Source organism: Rutidosis leptorrhynchoides, chromosome 2 (genome assembly GCF_046630445.1).
Source record: "Rutidosis leptorrhynchoides isolate AG116_Rl617_1_P2 chromosome 2, CSIRO_AGI_Rlap_v1, whole genome shotgun sequence".
Lineage (NCBI taxonomy): Eukaryota > Viridiplantae > Streptophyta > Magnoliopsida > Asterales > Asteraceae > Rutidosis > Rutidosis leptorrhynchoides.
Genome location: NC_092334.1, coordinates 605,662,304 through 605,686,493, shown reverse-complemented (window position 1 = coordinate 605,686,493; position 24,190 = coordinate 605,662,304). Strand labels below are relative to the sequence as shown.

Genomic DNA, 24,190 nt, shown 5'->3' with positions numbered 1-24,190 from the left:
ATACTGACCTAGTAACCTTTGATTTAGGTTGACGACCTTTCGGACCAACTTACTACTTGCATACTTTCATTACCGACTTTACCGCTTTTATCACTGTGAGTTATAGCTTCCCTTTTTACTTTTACTATTTTTGGGACTGAGATTACATGCGCCTTTTTATGTTTTACTTATTTGACACGAGTACTTAAACTTTACATATGTGTGGGTTATATAACGGCATAAACTTTCCCCTTAGCACGGTAACGTTTAACTATTGGTTTTTGAACCGGTAGACGCAAATCTTAGATATGGATCCATAGGGTTTGACATCCCCACTCGGGCTAGTCGCGCTAGCATTTAACGGGTGTTTAATACTTCGAGGACATACGCACTCTCCAGGTGTACTTTTAGGGGGTGATATTTATATTTACGTTAAGTCTAGTTACCATGTGCCCACGGTTAAACATATACTTTTCTTACTACTTTGAAACATTGAAATCTCGTGGTCAATCTTACATTACTGTTACAACTTAAACTATAGCTCACCAACATTATTGTTGACGTTTTTAAGCATGTTTTCTCAGGTGCTTAGAGGTTTGTTGCTTCCGCTGTTAGACTTGCTGTCTTGGTGTTATTGATTTGCTGTTAAGGACCTGCTGTGTTAGATTCCCGCTGCATTACTTAGAGATGTCTCAATCATGGAACTTTTCTTTTGCATTCGTAATTTATGTTATTTTCAAATAATGACTTTGTAACGACCTTTGTGTCACGTTATCTTTTGTAAACGCTATCTTTTTATGAATGCAAAACTGGTTTTCAAACAGCATATAGTGTTTGACCTTGTAATGATCCTGTTGTTGAGGATCCGTACACGATGGTTTTGTACGGGGCGTCACATTGAGAGACTAGGTTAACCTTGTGGCATCAACTTGATCCATATCAAGTTGATTGTTGAAGAAAGCCGTGGAACAATATAATTGTGATTGAATCCATTGGCATACTATTGTACATAAACAGATTCAATAATAAAAAGTTTAATGTTTCAAATCTGAGTTTATACTCTTCTTCATTCATCATCACATTCATCATCATTAAACCGAATAAAAAAAACTAAACACGAATCGAAGCTTAAATCTAGGATTAACAGTAGTGATGAGGGATACGTGAGTGATGACACGATTGGAGAAATTCCGCAGTTTTAATTTAAGTAATCGTGTTTTAATTGATGTAATCGTGTTTTTTAGTTTATGTATTCGTATTTATATAATAATTAATGTAATGCTTATTTTATTAATTTATATTTGTTGTTAAAAACATACTCCGTATTAAACAATATCAATTAAAAATGAATTATACATTAAAATTAGACACTGAATTATTTTTTCCCATTTTGCCTTAAGTGTTAAATTTCAGTGTCTTAAAAGACACTGAAATCAAACACTGAGTTCAAAGTCTCGACTTCGAGTGCTCTAATACTGCCATTACCTTAAATAAGCTAGACATTCTTTGAAGATTCCATTTATCTTATGCAAGGTTGGAGATCTCGGATCTCAGGAAGATCTAAGCATCTCGGAAAAATCTCGGGGAGATCTCCGCATCTCGGAAAAATCTCGGGGAGATCTCGGGTGTTGACTTACGTTGACTTTTAGTTTTCATAATATAAATATATATAAATAAATAAATTTATGTACATTTATATACGTTTTTATGAGATTTTACAAGTAATTCGAAGAAATGAGTGAGAAAATCCGAAAAATTACGAGAATTTATGAGAAAATTCGAGAAATGAGCAAGAAAGTTCGAGAAATCATGGCTTTGACCATGTTTGACCCCGTTGACTAAGAAATCTTGGGAGATGGACATCTCGTCTCGGCGTCCTTCGAAAAATGAGATCTCGGAGAGAAATAAGGAGATTTACAACACTGATCTTATGTTAGCGACACTACTAATACCCGTTTCAACTTCAATAAAATAAAAAGGCACATAAAACTATTGTAAGACCCTGAAAACCAGTACTGTGACTTTGACTACAAGGTAAATTTAAGCCTTTTGATAGGTTTTGAGGACATTTAACAGTGACGCTTATTGTGTAGAGACTTCAACCAGAGCCTGCCTGATGGCCTTTTTCAGATGGGACATATAGAATACTAGGTGTATTTTGGAGTTCACGAGAGTTTATAGGTCATGGCACCTAGCTTCTGGTGTATGCGTTTAACCACCGATTGTCGTTTATGAGGGCGGAGTTTGAGAAAACCCAGTCACCCAAAGCGTGGTCAGACGACCAAGATACTGATTACAACTGTATAAGAAGTATTATGCTTTCATTGGTTACTAATTGATTTCAGTGCTACTTAAGAAGGTGTAACCCTTTAATGTGTGATAAACAAAACTGCGTGACACATTGTTACTAATCCAGTCTATCATTAACGAAAAAATATGTTGAAATGGACTGGTTTTGTGTTGATAATGGGGAAATTAAACCATATGCCATAAACTTTGAAGAACTACCAGTCGATATTCACAAAAACAATTAGAACATATCGCTTTGAGTTCTTACGGAATAAGTTGAGTGTTCGTGAACTTCACAATCCAACTTGAATAGGAATGTTGAGATATTACGTTATTTATTATATATCAATTAGTACTAGATATTACTTACAATATGATTAAATCTTAATTAGTTTGGGAGGTGATATTTTCAAATATGAATTTGATAGATCCACCACAATTTTAAGCTAGTTTCCAGAATTGTCCTCCAATAAATTCTAACAAAAAACTTGTTGAAGACATAATTTAAGGGGGTAGTTTGGTACATTTAAGTGGATCTATCAACTTTATGTTTGGAAATATCAATTCCCATCTTATAAAGATTCTTGGACAAATGGCCCGAAAAGATAATGATCAAGCATAAATTAGTCCAAAGGGTTCGGTTCATGCAAGATCAATAATAAAGCGGGATTTAAGGGTTCCTTGAGTTTAACTCTCCGGTCTGGAGCACCGTGAATAACCCTCATACGAGATGATCTCAGAAAGGGTGATTAAACATGACCTACCATCGTTCGGTTTGCCGAAATCGATGGCTCATAGACGGTGTTAGGATTTAATGTTCGGAGAACGTTACCTGATAACCGTAATGAGTGTATTACTATTGTGCAGATAGAGCACCTAAATCAGTGATGCTTTTCTCTCTCTATCTTGTGTGTGTTTTTATGAGGTCCATAGTGAGTATTTATAGGTGAGAGTGGATGTCCTTTTCCTGTCACATAGGCGACAAGAAATAGGGGGCGACAGGATGGTACATAAAAGTACTATTCTGTCACACGAATCGTGCACTCACGTGGTCCCCTCCGTATCATGATGTTCTGCCACGTCCTGCTACTCGTACGACCATGAAGATTCTGTCATGCATGTCTTGTACTATCCTTTGTCTTATTCAGTCTTTGTAATTATTCTGTACATCTCCCTGATAGCGTAATACTTGATGCGCAGCGACATCAGCTGAATTGCGCCGCATATTGCGCGTTACTGGCCCTTAGAGACAATCGGTGCGCAGCTGCAGTCATAAGCTTGCGCAAAATGTTAGCGTACTTTATGCGCGTCATTAGGTAACATAAGTTAACGATTTGCCAATAAAGGTAATATGAGTTTTGCCGATGCCCGAAAAGGCTTAAGTGTTTCAATTTGGAGGTAACGTTGTCAACTTCATTAACGACCGTTATTCAAATTTCGTTAAGTACTCACGTGTACTTTACATATGAAGGACAAAATTACACGGATGGTCCATGAAAGAATACTAAATCACATATGTTTGGCATGTACTTCCTCAATTCATCTTCATCTTCAGTAACTTCACCATGAAACATTTTCCCTAAACTGAATCTACACATTTATTTATCCAAACTCATATATCCCAAACTCATTTGTCCAACAACAAACTCATTTTCGTAGATCGGTCATATGCAAACAACATACAAATAACAACTTATTATTTGTATATCTACACGTAGATACATAAAGAAACTCCGGGAATTCGCGAATCTTATACTAAAAATGATAATTCATATGATAGTGGAGTACATACAATTGATGAAGCTGAAATGGTAATTTTAATATTTATAAAAAATATTCGGTTTATATTTACTTATATATTGTATATTTAGGTTGTACATATGTATATGATTTCATTGTAGTTAAAAATAAAGCGAGCTAAATTGGCAGAATCTTTCAAAAAAAGTAGAGATCGAAAAAAGGTTAATAATTATTCACCATGATATTAATAAGGTAAGCTATTATTTTTTTCTACAGATCAAAACATCCATATATATATATATTGAATTAATAAGGAGTACTTACATTACTTACATATTGTCTGGTTCTTTAATTTGTAGGTGTATGTAGATAATTTGGATGGAATTATCCAACCACAAAAAATCAAATTGACTTATTAACTCAATCAAAAATTCATGTATTTTGTCAAAATAGACAACCTATGTTTGCTAACAGTTTATTTTGAGTAAATTAATCCAGTCAAAAAATATATATATGGTACAAGTTTGTTTTATTGACATACAAAACAATTGCAGGGAAACACTTGTGTCGACTCAAGATTAAGTATATTTATATACCTCCAATTACTTTAAAAAGAAGCTACATAATATACACAAATAAAGTTATCTAATTATTTATTTTATAGTGTAGACATTACAAACTTTGATAGATATCATCAGGATTGGTCCTCAAAATTCGACAATTTGATAGTGACTCTACACAGACGGATGTCGGTTGACAGTTCTGATGATCACATTTCACCTATAATTAAACAAATCAATGAACATTACAACGAGCTACTACGCATGAAAAAAAGGGCTGCCAAAACATGTGTCATGTCAATAACTAATGTCACATGGATGTCACCTGCTCACTCTTGTGTTATGTGGATTGGTGGTATCCTCCCGTCTGATACTCTTAAGGTATACTAATTAGTGATTAATTTTGTTTTAAAAAAATTTTGTAATAAAGTTTCTAATACTATCTTATGTATCCAACTCTACAGTTAATAATGAACAATATTGAATTGTCACAACAGCAGCATCAGAAAATTGAAATTTTGAAATCTATTAACTATCCAATCCAAGAAGAGGCAAAAATTACAAATGAAGTCGATAGCTTGAAAAAAGATCTATCAGACACATTCTCCGGCAAATCTTTTGTTGACAAAGGAGATCAATATGCTATGTCCAATTATAAAAACAAAATGTTTGAACAAATTGGCAAGTTAACATCCATGGAAAACTATGTATCTAATGTGACTTTATTATATACTTCATTTATGCATTAATGATGTTACATCCTTTTTTAAAGTATTTGATAATTCAAACATGTAATATAGTTTTATCATAGATTGTTCTAATCACATTTATTCGTAAAATTCATGCAATAATTTACGCGCTATTACCTATAAGGAGCTTCATATTATACTGCTATTTTAAAGTAAATTCAACATGTAATATAGTTTTATCATAGATTGTTCTAATCACATTTATTTGTAAAATTCAAGTAGGAAGATAACTTACGCGCTATTACCTATAAGGAGCTTCAGATTATACTACTTAAAAAACAAACAACTTTCGCTATGTATGAAATTCATAAATATATTAAGCGATTACAATCATGGAATCATTCGTGGGAAACTAGACCAAAATTATAACTAGAAAACGAACCTTTTATTACAGTGTTAGCTTTTTGATTTTATTATATATGTATTGTTTTAAAGTTCAATAAACCTACATTGATTATAAATCATGTAACACTACTACAGTAATTGAATCGAGTTATTATAAACCTAAGTCAATCGAGATTCATCCCTCAAAAAATCTAGCGTATTCGTGGGTCTTCAACTAGTACATATACATATAAAATTAATAATAATGAAATAATAATAATAATAATAATAATAATAATAATAACATCAACAGGTTTAAGAAAGCAATTAATTTAGGGTTAAAAATAGGTGCTTGGCGATGATATTCAAGCACATGTGAGTACTTAACGTAATTTAACTAACGATCGTTAATGAATTTGACAATATTATTCTCAATTTCACAATTTTTCAAATCATAGTCTTTCTCTGTGCTAAACTGAAACACGCAATTCTTTTCGGAAATCAGCAAAACCCATATCACCTTTATTGAAATCATGTAACTTATTGTTACTTTTCGGGCCATTTGCTCAACAATCTTTATCAACTTAAGAGTAGGGATAGCAGATGGTTATATAAATCCCATTGAACGTTTACTTCAATTTAATTTCAGAATTTCATTAACTACAACCTTAAGGCTATCGTTAAAACGATTTAAGACGTTGTACACGGTGGTACTAGTAACACGATTTAAGATGTTGTACATGATGGTACTAGTATCATGGTGTTGGTTCAATAAGTTGTTGGGCTCAAATTTCAATAATAATTTGGATAATAATGAGATACCAAAACACGTGTACATTTACTTAGTCGATGTCAACTGTTACATCATGTTCCGATGCCAACAATGTTTCTGTTTATTCTAATCGCACCGCAAAATGGGTTCAGTTTGAGAAAGTGGAGGGCAATTTGTTGAAGCCTCAATGAAAAGTTAGAAAGCGTCCAACACCGCGGAGAAACTTTAGATTCTGAAATTTTTCAATTTCGCACTTTCTTTGGTAGCTTGGTGTTGTTTAGATTATGTTTCTATTGTTTAGCTTGTTTGATTAGTCAGTATTTAGGTTGTATCCCTTTTGTTGTGTTTGGTATTTTTTATGTGCAGTTTGGCTGTTTCTTTGGTTTTGGCACGGCTCGTTTTTTGATAGTTCAGGTTTTCGTGGTTTGCTTGCTTTCTGAGTTGCAAGGTGTGCGGCTATATAGTTTCGCCTTGTTTGGGTTCTTTCGTCTTTTCGACCAAAGGCATTGTTTTACATTGTTTTACGAAGTTATCGATTTTTCGCAAAATAAAAAAAAAAAAAAAAAAAAAAAAAAAAAAAACATATTTTGTCAGTTCAGACTTCAAATATAATCCGTGTACTCAGTAATGTCTTTAAACGAATACAAACATGTAATGTCTTAACATAAAGGGCATTGTTCTCTTCTTCTTTTCAAACATTTAAGTACAGCAATCATGTGTTCAATTCAACTTTCATATCAAGAAAGATAAAGGACTTAATCAAAAGGTAACTGAACCCAAAAAGCATACAAAGTCACAATAAATCCAAGAATAACTATTTGAAAGTCAATTAAGTTTAAGATACATACTGTTCTTATAATCAAACAGGTTATAAAGATTCAATAAAAAGAAAAGCACGAAGCCCTCGATCACATAGTTCTGTATAAGATTCTTCTGGAGAAGATGAGTCAAGTTCACAAAGCTTTTGCCAAGTCTTCAACACTAAATTGTATCGTATAATAGCCTTTTCAGGTGTTTCTATCACCAAAAATGCATCTTTTTCTTGTAATCCTGGGAAGAAACAATGTAATTCAATATCCGTAGCTCCCGGAATAACTGAAAAATCGACATGATACTTGTTGGACCAGCCAGAGTAGTCTGTGTTCATCTTGTAAATATCAACCTGGGCATTAAAAACGTTGATAAAAAGCAGAGAATCACGAGACTCGACCAGACGGGGATAACAATGTTGGTTTTATTTTTGATAGAAAAATTGATATGGTTACTTTGTGAAGGATGTTATCCCACATAGGTGGGAGGAGAAAGTTAGAGGTAGGTGACTTGGTTATAAAAGGAGGGCTAAGTCTTCATTCCAATTTGCACCAATCAATACACTTTAAGTATTTGATTATTTCTTTCTTTCTTACCCTTGTTTGAGTGTTGTATTAGTTAAATATTTTGGAGAGTGTAGTTGGTTTAAGAGAGTCGTCTATATCATTGTAACAATTTGCGATATAGTATATTTCTCTCTTTGGGGGCCAGTGGTTTTTCTCCTATTTTGGAGTTTCCACGTTAAATCTTGTATTATGTATTGTTCTTATTTCTATACTGTTATCATTGGGCTGAATTAGTGAGGCCGTAATTTCCCAACAACTGGTATCAGAGCGTCAGGTTTGACGGAGGTCTCTGTAGTGACCCGAACTTTTCCATGTTTATATATATTAATTGAGATTGATATTTACATGATTAAATGTTTCCAACATATTAAGCAATCAAACTTGTTAAGACTTTATTAATTGAAATATGTTTCATATAGACAATTGACCACCCAAGTTGACCGGTGATTCACGAACGTTAAAACTTGTAAAAACTATATGATGACATATATATGGATATATATATATATATATAGTTAACATGATACTATGATAAGTAAACATATCATTAAGTAAATTAACAATGAACTACATATGTAAAAACAAGACTACTAACTTAATGATTTTTAAACGAGACATATATGTAACGATTATCGTTGTAAAGACATTTAATGTATATATATCATATTAAGAGATATTCATACATGATAATATCATGATAATATAATAATTTATAATCTCATTTGATATTATAAACATTGGGTTAACAATATTTAACAAGATCGTTAACCTAAAGGTTTCAAAACAACACTTACATGTAACGACTAACGATGACTTAACGACTCAGTTAAAATGTATATACATGTAGTGTTTTAATATGTATTTATACACTTTTGAAAGACTTCAATACACTTATCAAAATACTTCTACTTAACAAAAATGCTTACAATTACATCCTCGTTCAGTTTCATCAACAATTCTACTCGTATGCACCCGTATTCGTACTCGTACAATATACAGCTTTTAGATGTATGTACTATTGGTATATACACTCCAATGATTAGCTCTTAGCAGCCCATGTGAGTCACCTAACACATGTGGGAACCATCATTTGCAACTAGCATGAAATATCTCATAAAATTACAAAAATATGAGTAATCATTCATGACTTATTTACATGAAAACAAAATTACATATCCTTTATATCTAATCCATACACCAACAACCAAAAACACCTACAAACACTTTCATTCTTCAATTTTCTTCATCTAATTTATCTCTCTCAAGTTCTATCTTCAAGTTCTAAGTGTTCTTCATAAATTCTACAAGTTCTAGTTACATAAAATCAAGAATACTTTCAAGTTTGCTAGCTCACTTCCAATCTTGTAAGGTGATCATCCAACCTCAAGAAATCTTTTTTTCTTACAGTAGGTTATCATTCTAATACAAGGTAATAATCATATTCAAACTTTGGTTCAATTTCTATAACTATAACAATCTTATTTCAAGTGATGATCTTACTTGAACTTGTTTTCGTGTCATGATTCTGCTTCAAGAACTTCGAGCCATCCAAAGATCCGTTGAAGCTAGATCCATTTTTCTCTTTTCCAGTAGGTTTATCCAAGGAACTTAATGTAGTAATGATGTTCATAACATCATTCGATTCATACATATAAAGCTATCTTATTCGAAGGTTTAAACTTGTAATCACTAGAACATAGTTTAGTTAATTCTAAACTTGTTCGCAAACAAAAGTTAATCCTTCTAACTTGACTTTTAAAATCAACTAAACACATGTTCTATATCTATATGATATGCTAACTTAATGATTTAAAACCTGGAAACACGAAAAACACCGTAAAATCAGATTTACGCCGTCGTAGTAACACCGCGGGCTGTTTTGGGTTAGTTAATTAAAAACTATGATAAACTTTGATTTAAAAGTTGTTATTCTGAGAAAATGATTTTTATTATGAACATGAAACTATATCCAAAAATTATGGTTAAACTCAAAGTGGAAGTATGTTTTCTAAAATGGTCATCTAGACGTCGTTCTTTCGACTGAAATGACTACCTTTACAAAAATGACTTGTAACTTATTTTTCCAACTATAAACCTATACTTTTTCTGTTTAGATTCATAAAATAGAGTTCAATATGAAACCATAGCAATTTGATTCACTCAAAACGGATTTAAAATGAAGAAGTTATGGGTAAAACAAGATTGGATAATTTTTCTCATTTTAGTTACGTGAAAATTGGTAACAAATATATTCCAACCATAACTTAATCAACTTGTATTGTATATTATGTAATCTTGAAATACCATAGACACGTATACAATGTTTCGACCTATCATGTCGACACATCTATATATATTTCGGAACAACCATAGACACTCTATATGTGAATGTTGGAGTTAGCTATACAGGGTTGAGGTTGATTCCAAAATATATATAGTTTGAGTTTTGATCAATACTGAGATACGTATACACTGGGTCGTGGATTGATTCAAGATAATATTTACCGATTTATTTCTGTACATCTAACTGTGGACAACTAGTTGTAGGTTACTAACGAGGACAGCTGACTTAATAAACTTAAAACATCAAAATATATTAAAAGTGTTGTAAATATATTTTGAACATACTTTGATATATATGTATATATTGTTATAGGTTCGTGAATCAACCAGTGGCCAAGTCTTACTTCCCGACGAAGTAAAAATCTGTGAAAGTGAGTTATAGTCCCACTTTTAAAATCTAATATTTTTGGGATGAGAATACATGCAGGTTTTATAAATGATTTACAAAATAGACACAAGTACGTGAAACTACATTCTATGGTTGAATTATCGAAATCGAATATGCCCCTTTTTATTAAGTCTGGTAATCTAAGAATTAGGGAACAGACACCCTAATTGACGCGAATCCTAAAGATAGATCTATTGGGCCTAACAAACCCCATCCAAAGTACCGGATGCTTTAGTACTTCGAAATTTATATCATATCTGAAGGGTGTCCCGGAATGATGGGGATATTCTTATATATGCATCTTGTTAATGTCGGTTACCAGGTGTTCACCATATGAATGATTTTTATCTCTATGTATGGGATGTGTATTGAAATATGAAATCTTGTGGTCTATTATTATGATTTGATATATATAGGTTAAACCTATAACTCACCAACATTTTTGTTGACGTTTTAAGCATGTTTATTCTCAGGTGATTATTAAGAGCTTTCGCTGTCGCATACTTAAATAAGGACGAGATTTGGAGTCCATGCTTGTATGATATTGTGTAAAAACTGCATTCAAGAAACTTATTTTGTTGTAACATATTTGTATTGTAAACCATTATGTAATGGTCGTGTGTAAACAGGATATTTTAGATAATAATTATTTGATAATCTACGTAAAGCTTTTTAAACCTTTATTGATGAAATAAAGGTTATGGTTTGTTTTAAAATGAATGCAGTCTTTGAAAAACGTCTCATATAGAGGTCAAAACCTCGCAACGAAATCAATTAATATGGAACGTTTTTAATCAATAAGAACGGGACATTTCAGTTGGTATCCGAGCGTTGGTCTTAGAGAACCGGAATTTTGCATTAGTGTGTCTTATCGAGTTTGTTAGGATGCATTAGTGAATCTGGACTTCGACCGTGTTTACTTGAAAAATGATTGCTTAACAAATTTTGTTGGAAACTATATATTTTTAACATGTGAATATTATGTGATATATTAATCTCTTAACGCGTTTGATATTATGTGATAGATGTCTACCTCTAAAACAAGTCCCATTGACTCACCTAATAATAATGAAGAGTCAAATGTAAATTGGAATGATTCGTGGACTGATTCACAAGTTCCCGAAGAGGAACCGGAAGAAGAGTCGGAACCGGAAGAAGAATCGGAACCGGAAGAAGAATCGGAACCGGTGGGGGAAATAATAAAACGGTTAAGTAAAAGAAAATCCTCAACCAACCGACCAAGGTTAATTATGGTCAATGGTGTTTCCGCCAAGGAAGCAAAATATTGGGAGGATTACCAATTCTCCGATGAATCGGATTCCGACGAGAATTCCGATGATGTTATAGAAATTACCCCAACTGAATTTAAAAAGGAAAAAGAAAATAATAAGGGAAAGGGCATAAAAATAGAGAAATCTAATTCCAACCCCGATGAACTATATATGTATCGTCAACCCCCGAAGTCCTTAAGTTGTAACAATGACCCGAGAACCTTTAAACCACCAGGTTTTTCTAAACCAATGTGGAAAACGATGGCTCGTATTAGGGGAACATCATATATCCCTAGAAACTTGGCAAAACGAACCAAAACCGAAGAAGAAGAAACAAGCGAGTCGGAATAAGATAGTTGTATTCGTGTGGTGTAATATATGTAATATAGTTTGCTTATGCTTTATGATATATGTAAAAATTGCTTGTATTAATAAGTATTTTTTTTATGAATCTAACTCTTGTCTATTTTACAGTATAAAAACACAAAATGGATAGACAACCCAATATTTTAAGAGACCTACCCGGAGACATGATTGATGAAATCTTGTCTAGAGTCGGTCAGAATTCTTCGGCACAACTATTTAAGGCGAGATCAGTTTGTAAGACATTCAAAGAACGTTCTAAGAATGCCTTGGTTTATAAAAGGCTTTCGTTCGAAAGATGGGGGATATCACATTGGGAAATCCATAAGTTACGATGTGTTTACTTTGACGCATATATTGCGGGGAACCCAAATGCTATTTTACGCAATGGGTTAAGAAATTATTTTGACTCAATATATCCGAATATTGGACTTCGTGATTTAGAAAAAGCGGCTAACATGCAACATAAAGAAGCATGTTATGCTTACGGATTAGTAATGTTCGCTTCTCACCAAAGTGAGAACAAGAACATCGGGCTACAACTATTAAACAAAACGTTCCCACAAGTGACAGAGTCGGTAATTGGGGTAAGAAATGAGGTTTTTAGATTGTTACGGGACTGTTGGACATTACGTAACCCTCGTCCCTTTGACGATGTTACAACACGCTGTCTTATCAACGGCCATAACGGTTATGTTCCACAAGACCAAGGATGGGAAGTAATTCTAGTAAAACCAGAATGCATGACTTGTTTCTGGACGTATGAATTACGTGTCTTTATTGCCTTTGCTGAACGACTTGTGTACTAGCTAGAATTATCTTCACAACCATCTTGTATCAAATTTATTGTGTGCTATATTTCATGCTATATGTAAAATAAGCGGTATTGTAAGTTTGTAAAATATTGTGTAAAAGTTTGAACGCGAAATATTATTATAATCAGTTTTTCATATAGAATTGTAGTAGTTGAATTGTATATTAGCTACTAAGTATGAACTTAACGGGTAGGTACTACCCGAATTTAAACTTATAAAACGCTAATATGAAGAAAAAGCTTTTATAAATGAGTTCATATTATGCTACGAAATACTATTAACTACTCTTAATATTCTGTATGATTAACTTGTTCCATTTGATTATTTTGAAGGAAATGGCACCGACTACTCGACACACCGTGAATATGAATGAAGAGGAATTCCGTACTTTTCTAGTTTCAAACATAGCCGCAGTACAGGCTGCGCTACATACCAACAATAACCTTGGATCTAGCAGTACAGGAAATCGTGTAGGATGCACCTACAAAGAATTCACTGCCTGCAAACCTTTGGAATTTGATGGAACCGAAGGACCGATCGGATTGAAACGGTGGACCGAGAAGGTCGAATCGGTGTTTGCCATAAGTAAGTGTACTGAAGAGGACAAAGTGAAGTACGCTACGCATACCTTCACAGGTTCTGCGTTAACATGGTGGAATACCTATCTAGAGCAAGTGGGACAAGATGATGCGTACGCACTACCGTGGTCAGCATTCAAGCACTTGATGAATGAGAAGTACCGTCCCAGAACCGAGGTCAATAAGCTCAAGACAGAACTTAGAGGGTTACGAACCCAAGGATTTGATATTACCACGTACGAAAGACGATTCACAGAATTGTGTCTATTGTGTCCGGGAGCATTCGAAGATGAGGAAGAGAAGATCGACGCGTTTGTGAAAGGATTACCGGAAAGAATCCAAGAAGATATAAGTTCACACGAGCCCACCTCCATACAACAGGCATGTAGAATGGCTCACAAACTAGTGAACCAGATTGAAGAAATAATTAAAGAACAGACTGCTGAAGAGGCCAATGTGAAGCAAGTCAAAAGAAAGTGGGAGGAAAACGGTGATAAGAATCACCAATACAACAACAGCAGCAATTACAACAATAATCGCAACAATTATCCCAACAATCGCAACATCAATCGCAACTACAACAAACGGCGCAACAACAACAACAACAACAGCAACTACAACACTCATCCCAACAACAATAATAACCGCAACAACAACAACAATCAGAAGCAGCTATGCCAAAGGTGTGAAAAGTATCACTCGGGGTTCTGCACCAAATTTTGCAACAAGTGTAAAAGAAATGGTCATAGCGCGGCGAAGTGTGAGGTCTACAGACCAGGGGTTAATAGAACGAAAGGAACAAATGGTGTCGGAACGAGTAATGGCGGAGCAAGTAGTGTCGGAGCAAGTTATGCCAATGTAGTTTGTTATAAATGTGGAAAACCGGGCCACATTATTAGAAATTGCCCGAACCAGGAGAACACGAATGGACAAGGCCGCGGAAGAGTTTTTAATATTAATGCGGCAGAGGCACAGGAAGACCCGGAGCTTGTTACGGGTACGTTTCTTATTGACAATAAATCTGCTTACGTTTTATTTGATTCGGGTGCGGATAGAAGCTATATGAGTAGAGATTTTTGTGCTAAATTAAGTTGTCCATTGACGCCTTTGGATAGTAAATTTTTACTCGAATTAGCAAATGGTAAATTAATTTCAGCAGATAATATATGTCGGAATCGAGAAATTAAACTGGTTAGCGAAACATTTAAGATTGATTAGATACCAGTAGAGTTAGGGAGTTTTGATGTGATAATCGGTATGGACTGGTTGAAAGAAGTGAAAGCAGAGATCGTTTGCTACAAAAATGCAATTCGCATTATACGAGAAAAAGGAAAACCCTTAATGGTGTACGGAGAAAAGGGCAACACGAAGCTACATCTTATTAGTAATTTGAAGGCACAAAAACTAATAAGAAAAGGTTGCTATGCTGTTCTAGCACACGTCGAGAAAGTACAAACTGAAGAAAAGAGCATCAATGATGTTCCCATTGCAAAAGAATTTCCCGATATATTTCCGAAAGAATTACCGGGATTACCCCCACATCGATCCGTTGAATTTCAAATAGATCTTGTACCAGGAGCTGCACCAATAGCTCGTGCTCCTTACAGACTCGCACCCAGCGAGATGAAAGAACTGCAAAGCCAATTACAAGAACTTTTAGAGCGTGGTTTCATTCGACCAAGCACATCACCGTGGGAAGCTCCTGTTTTGTTTGTCAAGAAGAAAGATGGCACATTCAGGTTGTGTATCGACTACCGAGAGTTGAACAAACTTACCATCAAGAACCGCTACCTACTACCGAGAATCGATGACTTATTTGATCAACTACAAGGCTCATCTATTTATTCAAAGATTGACTTATGTTCCGGGTATCATCAAATGCGGGTGAAAGAAGATGATATTCCAAAGACTGCTTTCAGAACACGTTACGGTCATTACGAGTTTATGGTCATGCCGTTTGGTTTAACTAATGCACCAGCTGTGTTCATGGACCTTATGAACCGAGTGTGTGGACCATACCTTGACAAGTTTGTCATTGTTTTCATTGATGACATACTTATTTACTCAAAGAATGACCAAGAACACGGTGAACATTTGAGAAAGGTGTTAGAAGTATTGAGGAAGGAAGAATTGTACGCTAAGTTTTCAAAGTGTGCATTTTGGTTGGAAGAAGTTCAATTCCTCGGTCACATAGTGAACAAAGAAGGTACTAAGGTGGATCCGGCAAAGATAGAAACTGTTGAAAAGTGGGAAACTCTGAAAACTCCGAAACACATACGCCAGTTTTTAGGACTAGCTGGTTACTACAGAAGGTTCATCCAAGACTTTTCCAGAATAGCAAAACCCTTGACTGCATTAACGCATAAAGGGAAGAAATTTGAATGGAATGATGAACAAGAGAAAGCGTTTCAGTTATTGAAGAAAAAGCTAACTACGGCAGCCTGAAGGGAATGATGATTTTGTGATTTATTGTAACGCATCAAAGCAAGGTCTCGGTTGTGTATTAATGCAACGAACGAAGGTGATTGCTTATGCGTCTAGACAATTGAAGATTCACGAACAAAATTATACGACGCATGATTTGGAATTAGGAGCGGTTGTTTTTGCATTAAAGACTTGGAGGCACTACTTATATGGGGTCAAAAGTATTATATATACCGACCACAAAAGTCTTCAACACGTATTTAATCAGAAACAACTGAATATGAGGCAGCGTAGGTGAATTGAATTATTGAATGATTACGACTTTGAGATTCGTTACCACCCGGGGAAGGCAAATGTGGTAGCCGATGCCTTGAGCAGGAAGGACAGAGAACCCATTCGAGTAAAATCTATGAATATAATGATTCATAATAACCTTACTACTCAAATAAAGGAGGCACAACAAGGAGTTTTAAAAGAGGGAAATTTAAAGGATGAAATACCCAAAGGATCGGAGAAGCATCTCAATATTCGGGAAGACGGAACCCGGTATAGGGCTGAAAGGATTTGGGTACCAAAATTTGGAGATATGAGAGAAATGGTACTTAGAGAAGCTCATAAAACCAGATACTCAATACATCCTGGAACGGGAAAGATGTACAAGGATCTCAAGAAACATTTTTGGTGGCCGGGTATGAAAGCCGATGTTGCTAAATACGTAGGAGAATGTTTGACGTGTTCTAAGGTCAAATCTGAGCATCAGAAACCATCAGGTCTACTTCAACAACCCGAAATCCCGGAATGGAAATGGGAAAACATTATCATGGATTTCATCACTAAATTGCCAAGGACTGCAAGTGGTTTTGATACTATTTGGGTAATAGTTGATCGTCTCACCAAATCAGCACATTTCCTGCCAATAAGAGAAGATGACAAGATGGAGAAGTTAGCACGACTGTATTTGAAGGAAGTCGTCTCCAGACATGGAATACCAATCTCTATTATCTCTGATAGGGATGGCAGATTTATTTCAAGATTCTGGCAGACATTACAGCAAGCATTAGGAACTCGTCTAGACATGACTACTGCCTATCATCCACAAACTGATGGGCAGAGTGAAAGGATGATACAAACGCTTGAAGACATGCTACGAGCATGTGTTATTGATTTCGGAAACAGTTGGCATCGACATCTACCGTTAGCAGAATTTTCCTACAACAATAGCTACCATTCAAGCATTGAGATGGCGCCGTTTGAAGCACTTTATGGTAGAAAGTGCAGGTCTCCGATTTGTTGGAGTGAAGTGGGGGATAGACAGATTACGGGTCCGGAGATTATACAAGAAACTACCGAGAAGATCATCCAAATTCAACAACGGTTGAAAACCGCCCAAAGTCGACAAAAGAGCTACGCTGACATTAAAAGAAAAGATATAGAATTTGAAATTAGAGAGATGGTCATGCTTAAAGTTGCACCTTGGAAAGGCGTTGTTCGATTTGGTAAACGAGGGAAATTAAATCCAAGGTATATTGGACCATTCAAGATTATTGATCGTGTCGGACCAGTAGCTTACCGACTTGAGTTACCTCAACAACTCGCGGCTGTACATAACACTTTCCACGTCTCGAATTTGAAGAAATATTTTGCTAAAGAAGATCTCACTATTCCGTTAGATGAAATCCAAATCAACGAAAAACTTCAATTCATCGAAGAACCCGTCGAAATAATGGATCGTGAGGTTAAAAGACTTAAGCAAAACAAGATACCAATTGTCAAGGTTCGATGGAATGCTCGTAGAGGACCCGAATTCACCTGGGAGTGTGAAGATCAGATGAAGAAGAAATACCCGCATCTATTTCCAGAAGATTCGTCAACACCTTCAACAGCTTAAAATTTCGGGACGAAATTTATTTAACGGGTAGGTACTGTAGTGACCCGAACTTTTCCATGTTTATATATATTAATTGAGATTGATATTTACATGATTAAATGTTTCCAACATGTTAAGCAATCAAACTTGTTAAGACTTTATTAATTGAAATATGTTTCATATAGACAATTGACCACCCAAGTTGACCGGTGATTCACGAACGTTAAAACTTGTAAAAACTATATGATGACATATATATGGATATATATATAGTTAACATGATACTATGATAAGTAAACATATCATTAAGTATATTAACAATGAACTACATATGTAAAAACAAGATTACTAACTTAATGATTTTTAAACGAGACATATATGTAACGATTATCGTTGTAAAGACATTTAATGTATATATATCATATTAAGAGATATTCATACATGATAATATCATGATAATATAATAATTTATAATCTCATTTGATATTATAAACATTGGTTTAACAACATTTAACAAGATCGTTAACCTAAAGGTTTCAAAACAACACTTACATGTAACGACTAACGATGACTTAACGACTCAGTTAAAATGTATATACATGTAATGTTTTAATATGTATTTATACACTTTTGAAAGACTTCAATACACTTATCAAAATACTTCTACTTAACAAAAATGCTTACAATTACATCCTCGTTCAGTTTCATCAACAATTCTACTCGTATGCACCCGTATTCGTACTCGTACAATACACAGCTTTTAGATGTATGTACTATTGGTATATACACTCCAATGATCAGCTCTTAGCAGCCCATGTGAGTCACCTAACACATGTGGGAACCATCATTTGGCAACTAGCATGAAATATCTCATAAAATTACAAAAATATGAGTAATCATTCATGACTTATTTACATGAAAACAAAATTACATATCCTTTATATCTAATCCATACACCAACGACCAAAAACACCTACAAACACTTTAATTCTTCAATTTTCTTCATCTAATTTATCTCTCTCAAGTTCTATCTTCAAGTTCTAAGTGTTCTTCATAAATTCTACAAGTTCTAGTTACATAAAATCAAGAATACTTTCAAGTTTGCTAGCTCACTTCCAATCTTGTAAGGTGATCATCCAACCTCAAGAAATCTTTGTTTCTTACAGTAGGTTATCATTCTAATACAAGGTAATAATCATATTCAAACTTTGGTTCAATTTCTATAACTATAACAATCTTATTTCAAGTGATGATCTTACTTGAACTTGTTTTCGTGTCATGATTCTGCTTCAAGAACTTCGAGCCATCCAAGGATCCGTTGAAGCTAGATCCATTTTTCTCTTTTCCAGTAGGTTTATCCAAGGAACTTAAGGTAGTAATGATGTTCATAACATCATTCGATTCATACATATAAAGCTATCTTATTCGAAGGTTTAAACTTGTAATCACTAGAACATAGTTTAGTTAATTCTAAACTTGTTCGCAAACAAAAGTTAATCCTTCTAACTTGACTTTTAAAATCAACTAAACACATGTTCTATATCTATATGATATGCTAACTTAATGATTTAAAACCTGGAAACACGAAAAATACCGTAAAATCGGATTTACGCCGTCGTAGTAACACCGCGGGCTGTTTTGGGTTAGTTAATTAAAAACTATGATAAACTTTGATTTAAAAGTTGTTATTCTGAGAAAATGATTTTTATTATGAACATGAAACTATATCCAAAAATTATGGTTAAACTCAAAGTGGAAGTATGTTTTCTAAAATGGTCATCTAGACGTCGTTCTTACTGAAATGACTACCTTTACAAAAACGACTTGTAACTTATTTTTCCAACTATAAACCTATACTTTTTCTGTTTAGATTCATAAAATAGAGTTCAATATGAAACCATAGCAATTTGATTTACTCAAAACGGATTTAAAATGAAGAAGTTATGGGTAAAACAAGATTGGATAATTTTTCTCATTTTAGCTACGTGAAAATTGGTAACAAATCTATTCCAACCATAACTTAATCAACTTGTATTGTATATTATGTAATCTTGAGATACCATAGACACGTATACAATGTTTTTACCTATCATTTCGACACATCTATATATATTTCGGAACAACCATAGACACTCTATATGTGAATGTTGGAGTTAGCTATACAGGGTTGAGGTTGATTCCAAAATACATATAGTTTGAGTTGTGATCAATACTGAGATACGTATACACTGGGTCGTGGATTGATTCAAGATAATATTTATCGATTTATTTCTGTACATCTAACTGTGGACAACTAGTTGTAGGTTACTAACGAGGACAGCTGACTTAATAAACTTAAAACATCAAAATATATTAAAAGTGTTGTAAATATATTTTGAACATACTTTGATATATATGTATATATTGTTATAGGTTCGTGAATCAACCAGTGGCCAAGTCTTACTTCCTGACGAAGTAAAAATCTGTGAAAGTGAATTATAGTACCACTTTTAAAATCTAATATTTTTGGGATGAGAATACATGCAGGTTTTATAAATGATTTACAAAATAGACACAAGTACGTGAAACTACATTCTATGGTTGAATTATCGAAATCGAATATGCCCCTTTTTATTAAGTCTGGTAATCTAAGAATTAGGGAACAGACACCCTAATTGATGCGAATCCTAAAGATAGATCTATTGGGCCTAACAAACCCCATCCAAAGTACCGGATGCTTTAGTACTTCGAAATTTATATCATATCCGAAGGGTGTCCCGGAATGATGGGGATATTCTTATATATGCATCTTGTTAATGTCGGTTACTAGGTGTTCACCATATGAATGATTTTTATCTCTATGTATGGGATGTGTATTGAAATATGAAATCTTGTGGTCTATTATTATGATTTGATATATATAGGTTAAACCTATAACTTACCAACATTTTTGTTGACGTTTTAAGCATGTTTATTCTCAGGTGATTATTAAGAGCTTCCGCTGTCGCATACTTAAATAAGGACGAGATTTGGAGTCCATGCTTGTATGATATTGTGTAAAAACTGCATTCAAGAAACTTATTTTGTTGTAACATATTTGTATTGTAAACCATTATGTAATGGTCGTGTGTAAACAGGATATTTTAGATTATCATTATTTGATAATCTACGTAAAGCTTTTTAAACCTTTATTGATGAAATAAAGGTTATGGTTTGTTTTAAAATGAATGCAGTCTTTGAAAAACGTCTCATATAGAGGTCAAAATCTCGCAACGAAATCAATTAATATGGAATGTTTTTAATCAATAAGAACGGGACATTTCAGTCTCGGTTATAGGAGTCGGAGTATGCTCTGTGGTTGCCATGGGAGTGGATCGTCCACATCAGAAACGAGTTCAATTGATCGTGTAGGGTACCTGGTTAGACAATATTTTTTCTGATTCGTAGTAATAGTTGGATTTGTTAGTGGCGAGTTGTGAATTTCCGATTTAAAGGGTCCTGGCTACCTGCTACATCTTTTGGCTATTCGAAATGTGAGTAAAATCATAGAAAGTGTTGTTTATAGGATACGGATACGATGTCGAAGTTCAGTCCAATGAGGTTTGATGTAAAGAAATTTGATGGGATGATCAATTTTGGCGTATGGCAGGTTCAAGTCAAGGATGTGTTGATTCAATCCGGGTTACATAAGGCATTGAAAGGTAAACCCACCTTTGTTCCTGGCAGTGATTCTAGCAGTAAGTTCGATGAAGAAGAATGGGATGATATGGATTTGAGGGCAGCAAGTGCGATTCGTTTGTGTCTTGCAAAGAACGTGCTTGCAAATGTGCACGGGTTATCAACGGTAAAGGACCTTTGGGTTAAACTAGAGCAGTTGTACCAGGGCAAGGGCATCTCAAATCGGTTGTGTCTTAAAGAACAATTTCATACTTTGCGTATGGATGGGGGTTCAAAGATTTCAGATCATCTGAGCATTTTGAATGGTATTGTTTCGGAACTTGAAGCTATTGGAGTTAAAACGGATGATGAAGATAAAGCTTTGAGGTTGATATTATCTTTATCATCGTCTTATGAACACATGAAACATATTTTGATGTATGGGAAGAAAACTCTGAAGTTTGAAGACGTTACTAGCAAGCTCCTATCCGAGGAGAAAAGACTGGAAGGTAACGGGGTCTCGTCATCAGGAGATACGATAGTGTTGTGTTCAGATAGGCGAAAGAGAAACTCTGGGAAGAATCTAGTATGCTGGAGGTGCGGGAAGACTGGGCATGTAACGTTTAATTGTTCAGGTGGAGCTAATTCGGTAAATGGCTCTAAAGGCGCTAATGATGTCTCCGTTGTTACGGAGAGTGACGAATTCCTCTGAAGTCACATCATCCTCATGGTGTGTCCGCGCCACCGTGGAAAGGGATGTTCGTTAGCGGTTCCACAATTACACATGGGCATTGGTTTGGCGTTGATGCAGGTTGTGTGCTGGAAACTGATGTTGTAGCTGATGGGACTTTCGGGAAAGCCAAACAGGGAAGTTGCACCATAAAGTTTCAGCTGGTTGTTCAACAATATGTGCCGAGGTGAAATGCTTGGAATGTGATATTCTAAGTGCTATACTCTTAATGGTAGAATATGATAATTCTTGTTAAGAGTTATGATTGTCTATGATGACAATGATTGTCGGTTTAGACAATGTTCGGTAAAGATGCAAGTTTTGTCTCTTGGGAGATAATGTCATCGGCATGAAGATGAGGATCTTGAAGTTGTCATCGAGGAAGCATCTATATCGGTTATCCTTATAATGTTGAAGTATGGTTATCTTTTTCTATAAAAAAGGTGGAGATTTGTTGGTTTTATTTTTGATAGAAAAATTGATATGGTTACTTTGTGAAGGATGTTATCCCACATAAGTGGGAGGAGAAAGTTGGAGGTAGGTGACTTGGTTATAAAAGGAGGGCTAAGTCTTCATTCCAATTTGCACCAATCAATACACTTTAAGTATTTGATTATTTCTTTCTTTCTTACCCTTGTTTGAGAGTTGTATTAGTTAAATATTTTGGAGAGTGTAGTTGGCTTAAGAGAGTCGTCTATATCATTGTAACAATTTGTGATATAGTGTATTTCTCTCTTTGGGGGCACGTGATTTTTCTCCTGTTTTGGAGTTTCCACGTTAAATCTTGTGTTGTGTATTGTTCTTATTTCTTTACGCTAAATTAGTGAGGCCGTAATTTCTCAACAAACAATACTTTCTATAAGTCACATTCTGGGGTAAACGAATTGTGTCGCCTCGATTCTCATTGATCTCAACAAATAAAACATCCCGACTAAAGGACCAATGAACTGCACCGTTCCAATACACCCCAGCCATAAACTCTGGTTTGCATAGAAACGGTATTATAATATAACTCTCAAGAGCCACCCAATTCCTGTTTTTCGATGAGTAAATCTCTATACGTCCATAATGACTACCCGGATACAAGCGAACACGTATGAGTTTATAATGAGAAGATTTAAGAGGATCATATACTAAAGTCATACCACAAGGTTTACTATCAATGAAATCATGCCTATCAAATCTAGGAATGGTGGTGCATTGATTGATTGTTGGATTGTAAACATAATAATTCATTGTCTCCTTGTTGCGACAAAGTAATAACCCATTGCAAGATTGCATAACCTTCATGATACCTGCACCTGAATTCAACTCTTTAAAAAACTTAATAAAATCTAAAGATTTAAAAGGAGGTTTGACAGGCTTAACACGATCGAACAAAACAAAAACCTACTCACATTTACTGCGATTATTACTACTCCTTCTTATAAATAAACCTGATGGGGAGATAAGATTAGGGTTAGGGTTTTGATGGAAAAAAGCAAAGCTAAGACTTGAAACGAGAGATTACCAATGTTTAGATACGCATTTGAATCGAACAATTGATTGAACCAGTAACTTGAGTAATATTTGTGTCAATATATCATCATGAGAAGCTAATTCGGAAAAATTACTTAAACTCATATTTGATCATACAATCATGTTCATCGGTTCATTCCTGAAATTATTGGTCGATATATAAAGAAAAGATTAAAAAGGGTTGCAGAACAGAACGGGTTAAAAGTTAAAACCCTAGCTGAAGGGAGTTTGGGCCCATAGAGACATGTAGTTGGGCTGAAGGTACAAATAAAAAACACATTTAAATGTGGGTGTTTGAAAATTTCATTATTTGCTTTCAAGTTTTGTTTTATTATAATCGAGATTTATTCTGTTAATTAACCTTTTGTTTTATGTGTTTGAAGATTTTATTTATTTGTTACTTTAATAAAACGTTGAACATCTTGTGTAATTTGTTTTGTTGATCTTATTACCTTGAGTATAATAGAG

The 24,190-nt window shown here is 34.5% G+C and overlaps 2 protein-coding genes across 2 annotated transcripts; one reads left to right on the top strand and one right to left on the bottom strand.

Moving 5' to 3' along the window:
- The first annotated feature begins 2,210 nt into the window (after window positions 1-2,210).
- Window positions 2,211-6,853, top strand: LOC139889975 (transcription factor TGA2.2-like). Its single transcript, XM_071872884.1, has 8 exons — window positions 2,211-2,306; window positions 3,215-3,274; window positions 3,469-3,576; window positions 3,987-4,079; window positions 4,170-4,229; window positions 4,707-4,949; window positions 5,033-5,249; window positions 6,780-6,853. Exons 1-8 carry the CDS (start codon window positions 2,211-2,213, stop codon window positions 6,851-6,853), a joined length of 951 nt encoding a protein of 316 aa, XP_071728985.1.
- A 428-nt stretch (window positions 6,854-7,281) lies between these two features.
- Window positions 7,282-23,440, bottom strand: LOC139889974 (F-box protein At5g07610-like). Its single transcript, XM_071872883.1, has 2 exons — window positions 23,072-23,440; window positions 7,282-7,575 (listed from the first exon to the last, which is right to left on the bottom strand). The coding sequence occupies exons 1-2, from the start codon at window positions 23,438-23,440 to the stop codon at window positions 7,282-7,284; spliced, it is 663 nt and encodes a 220-aa protein (XP_071728984.1).
- Between the last annotated feature and the right edge of the window lie 750 nt (window positions 23,441-24,190).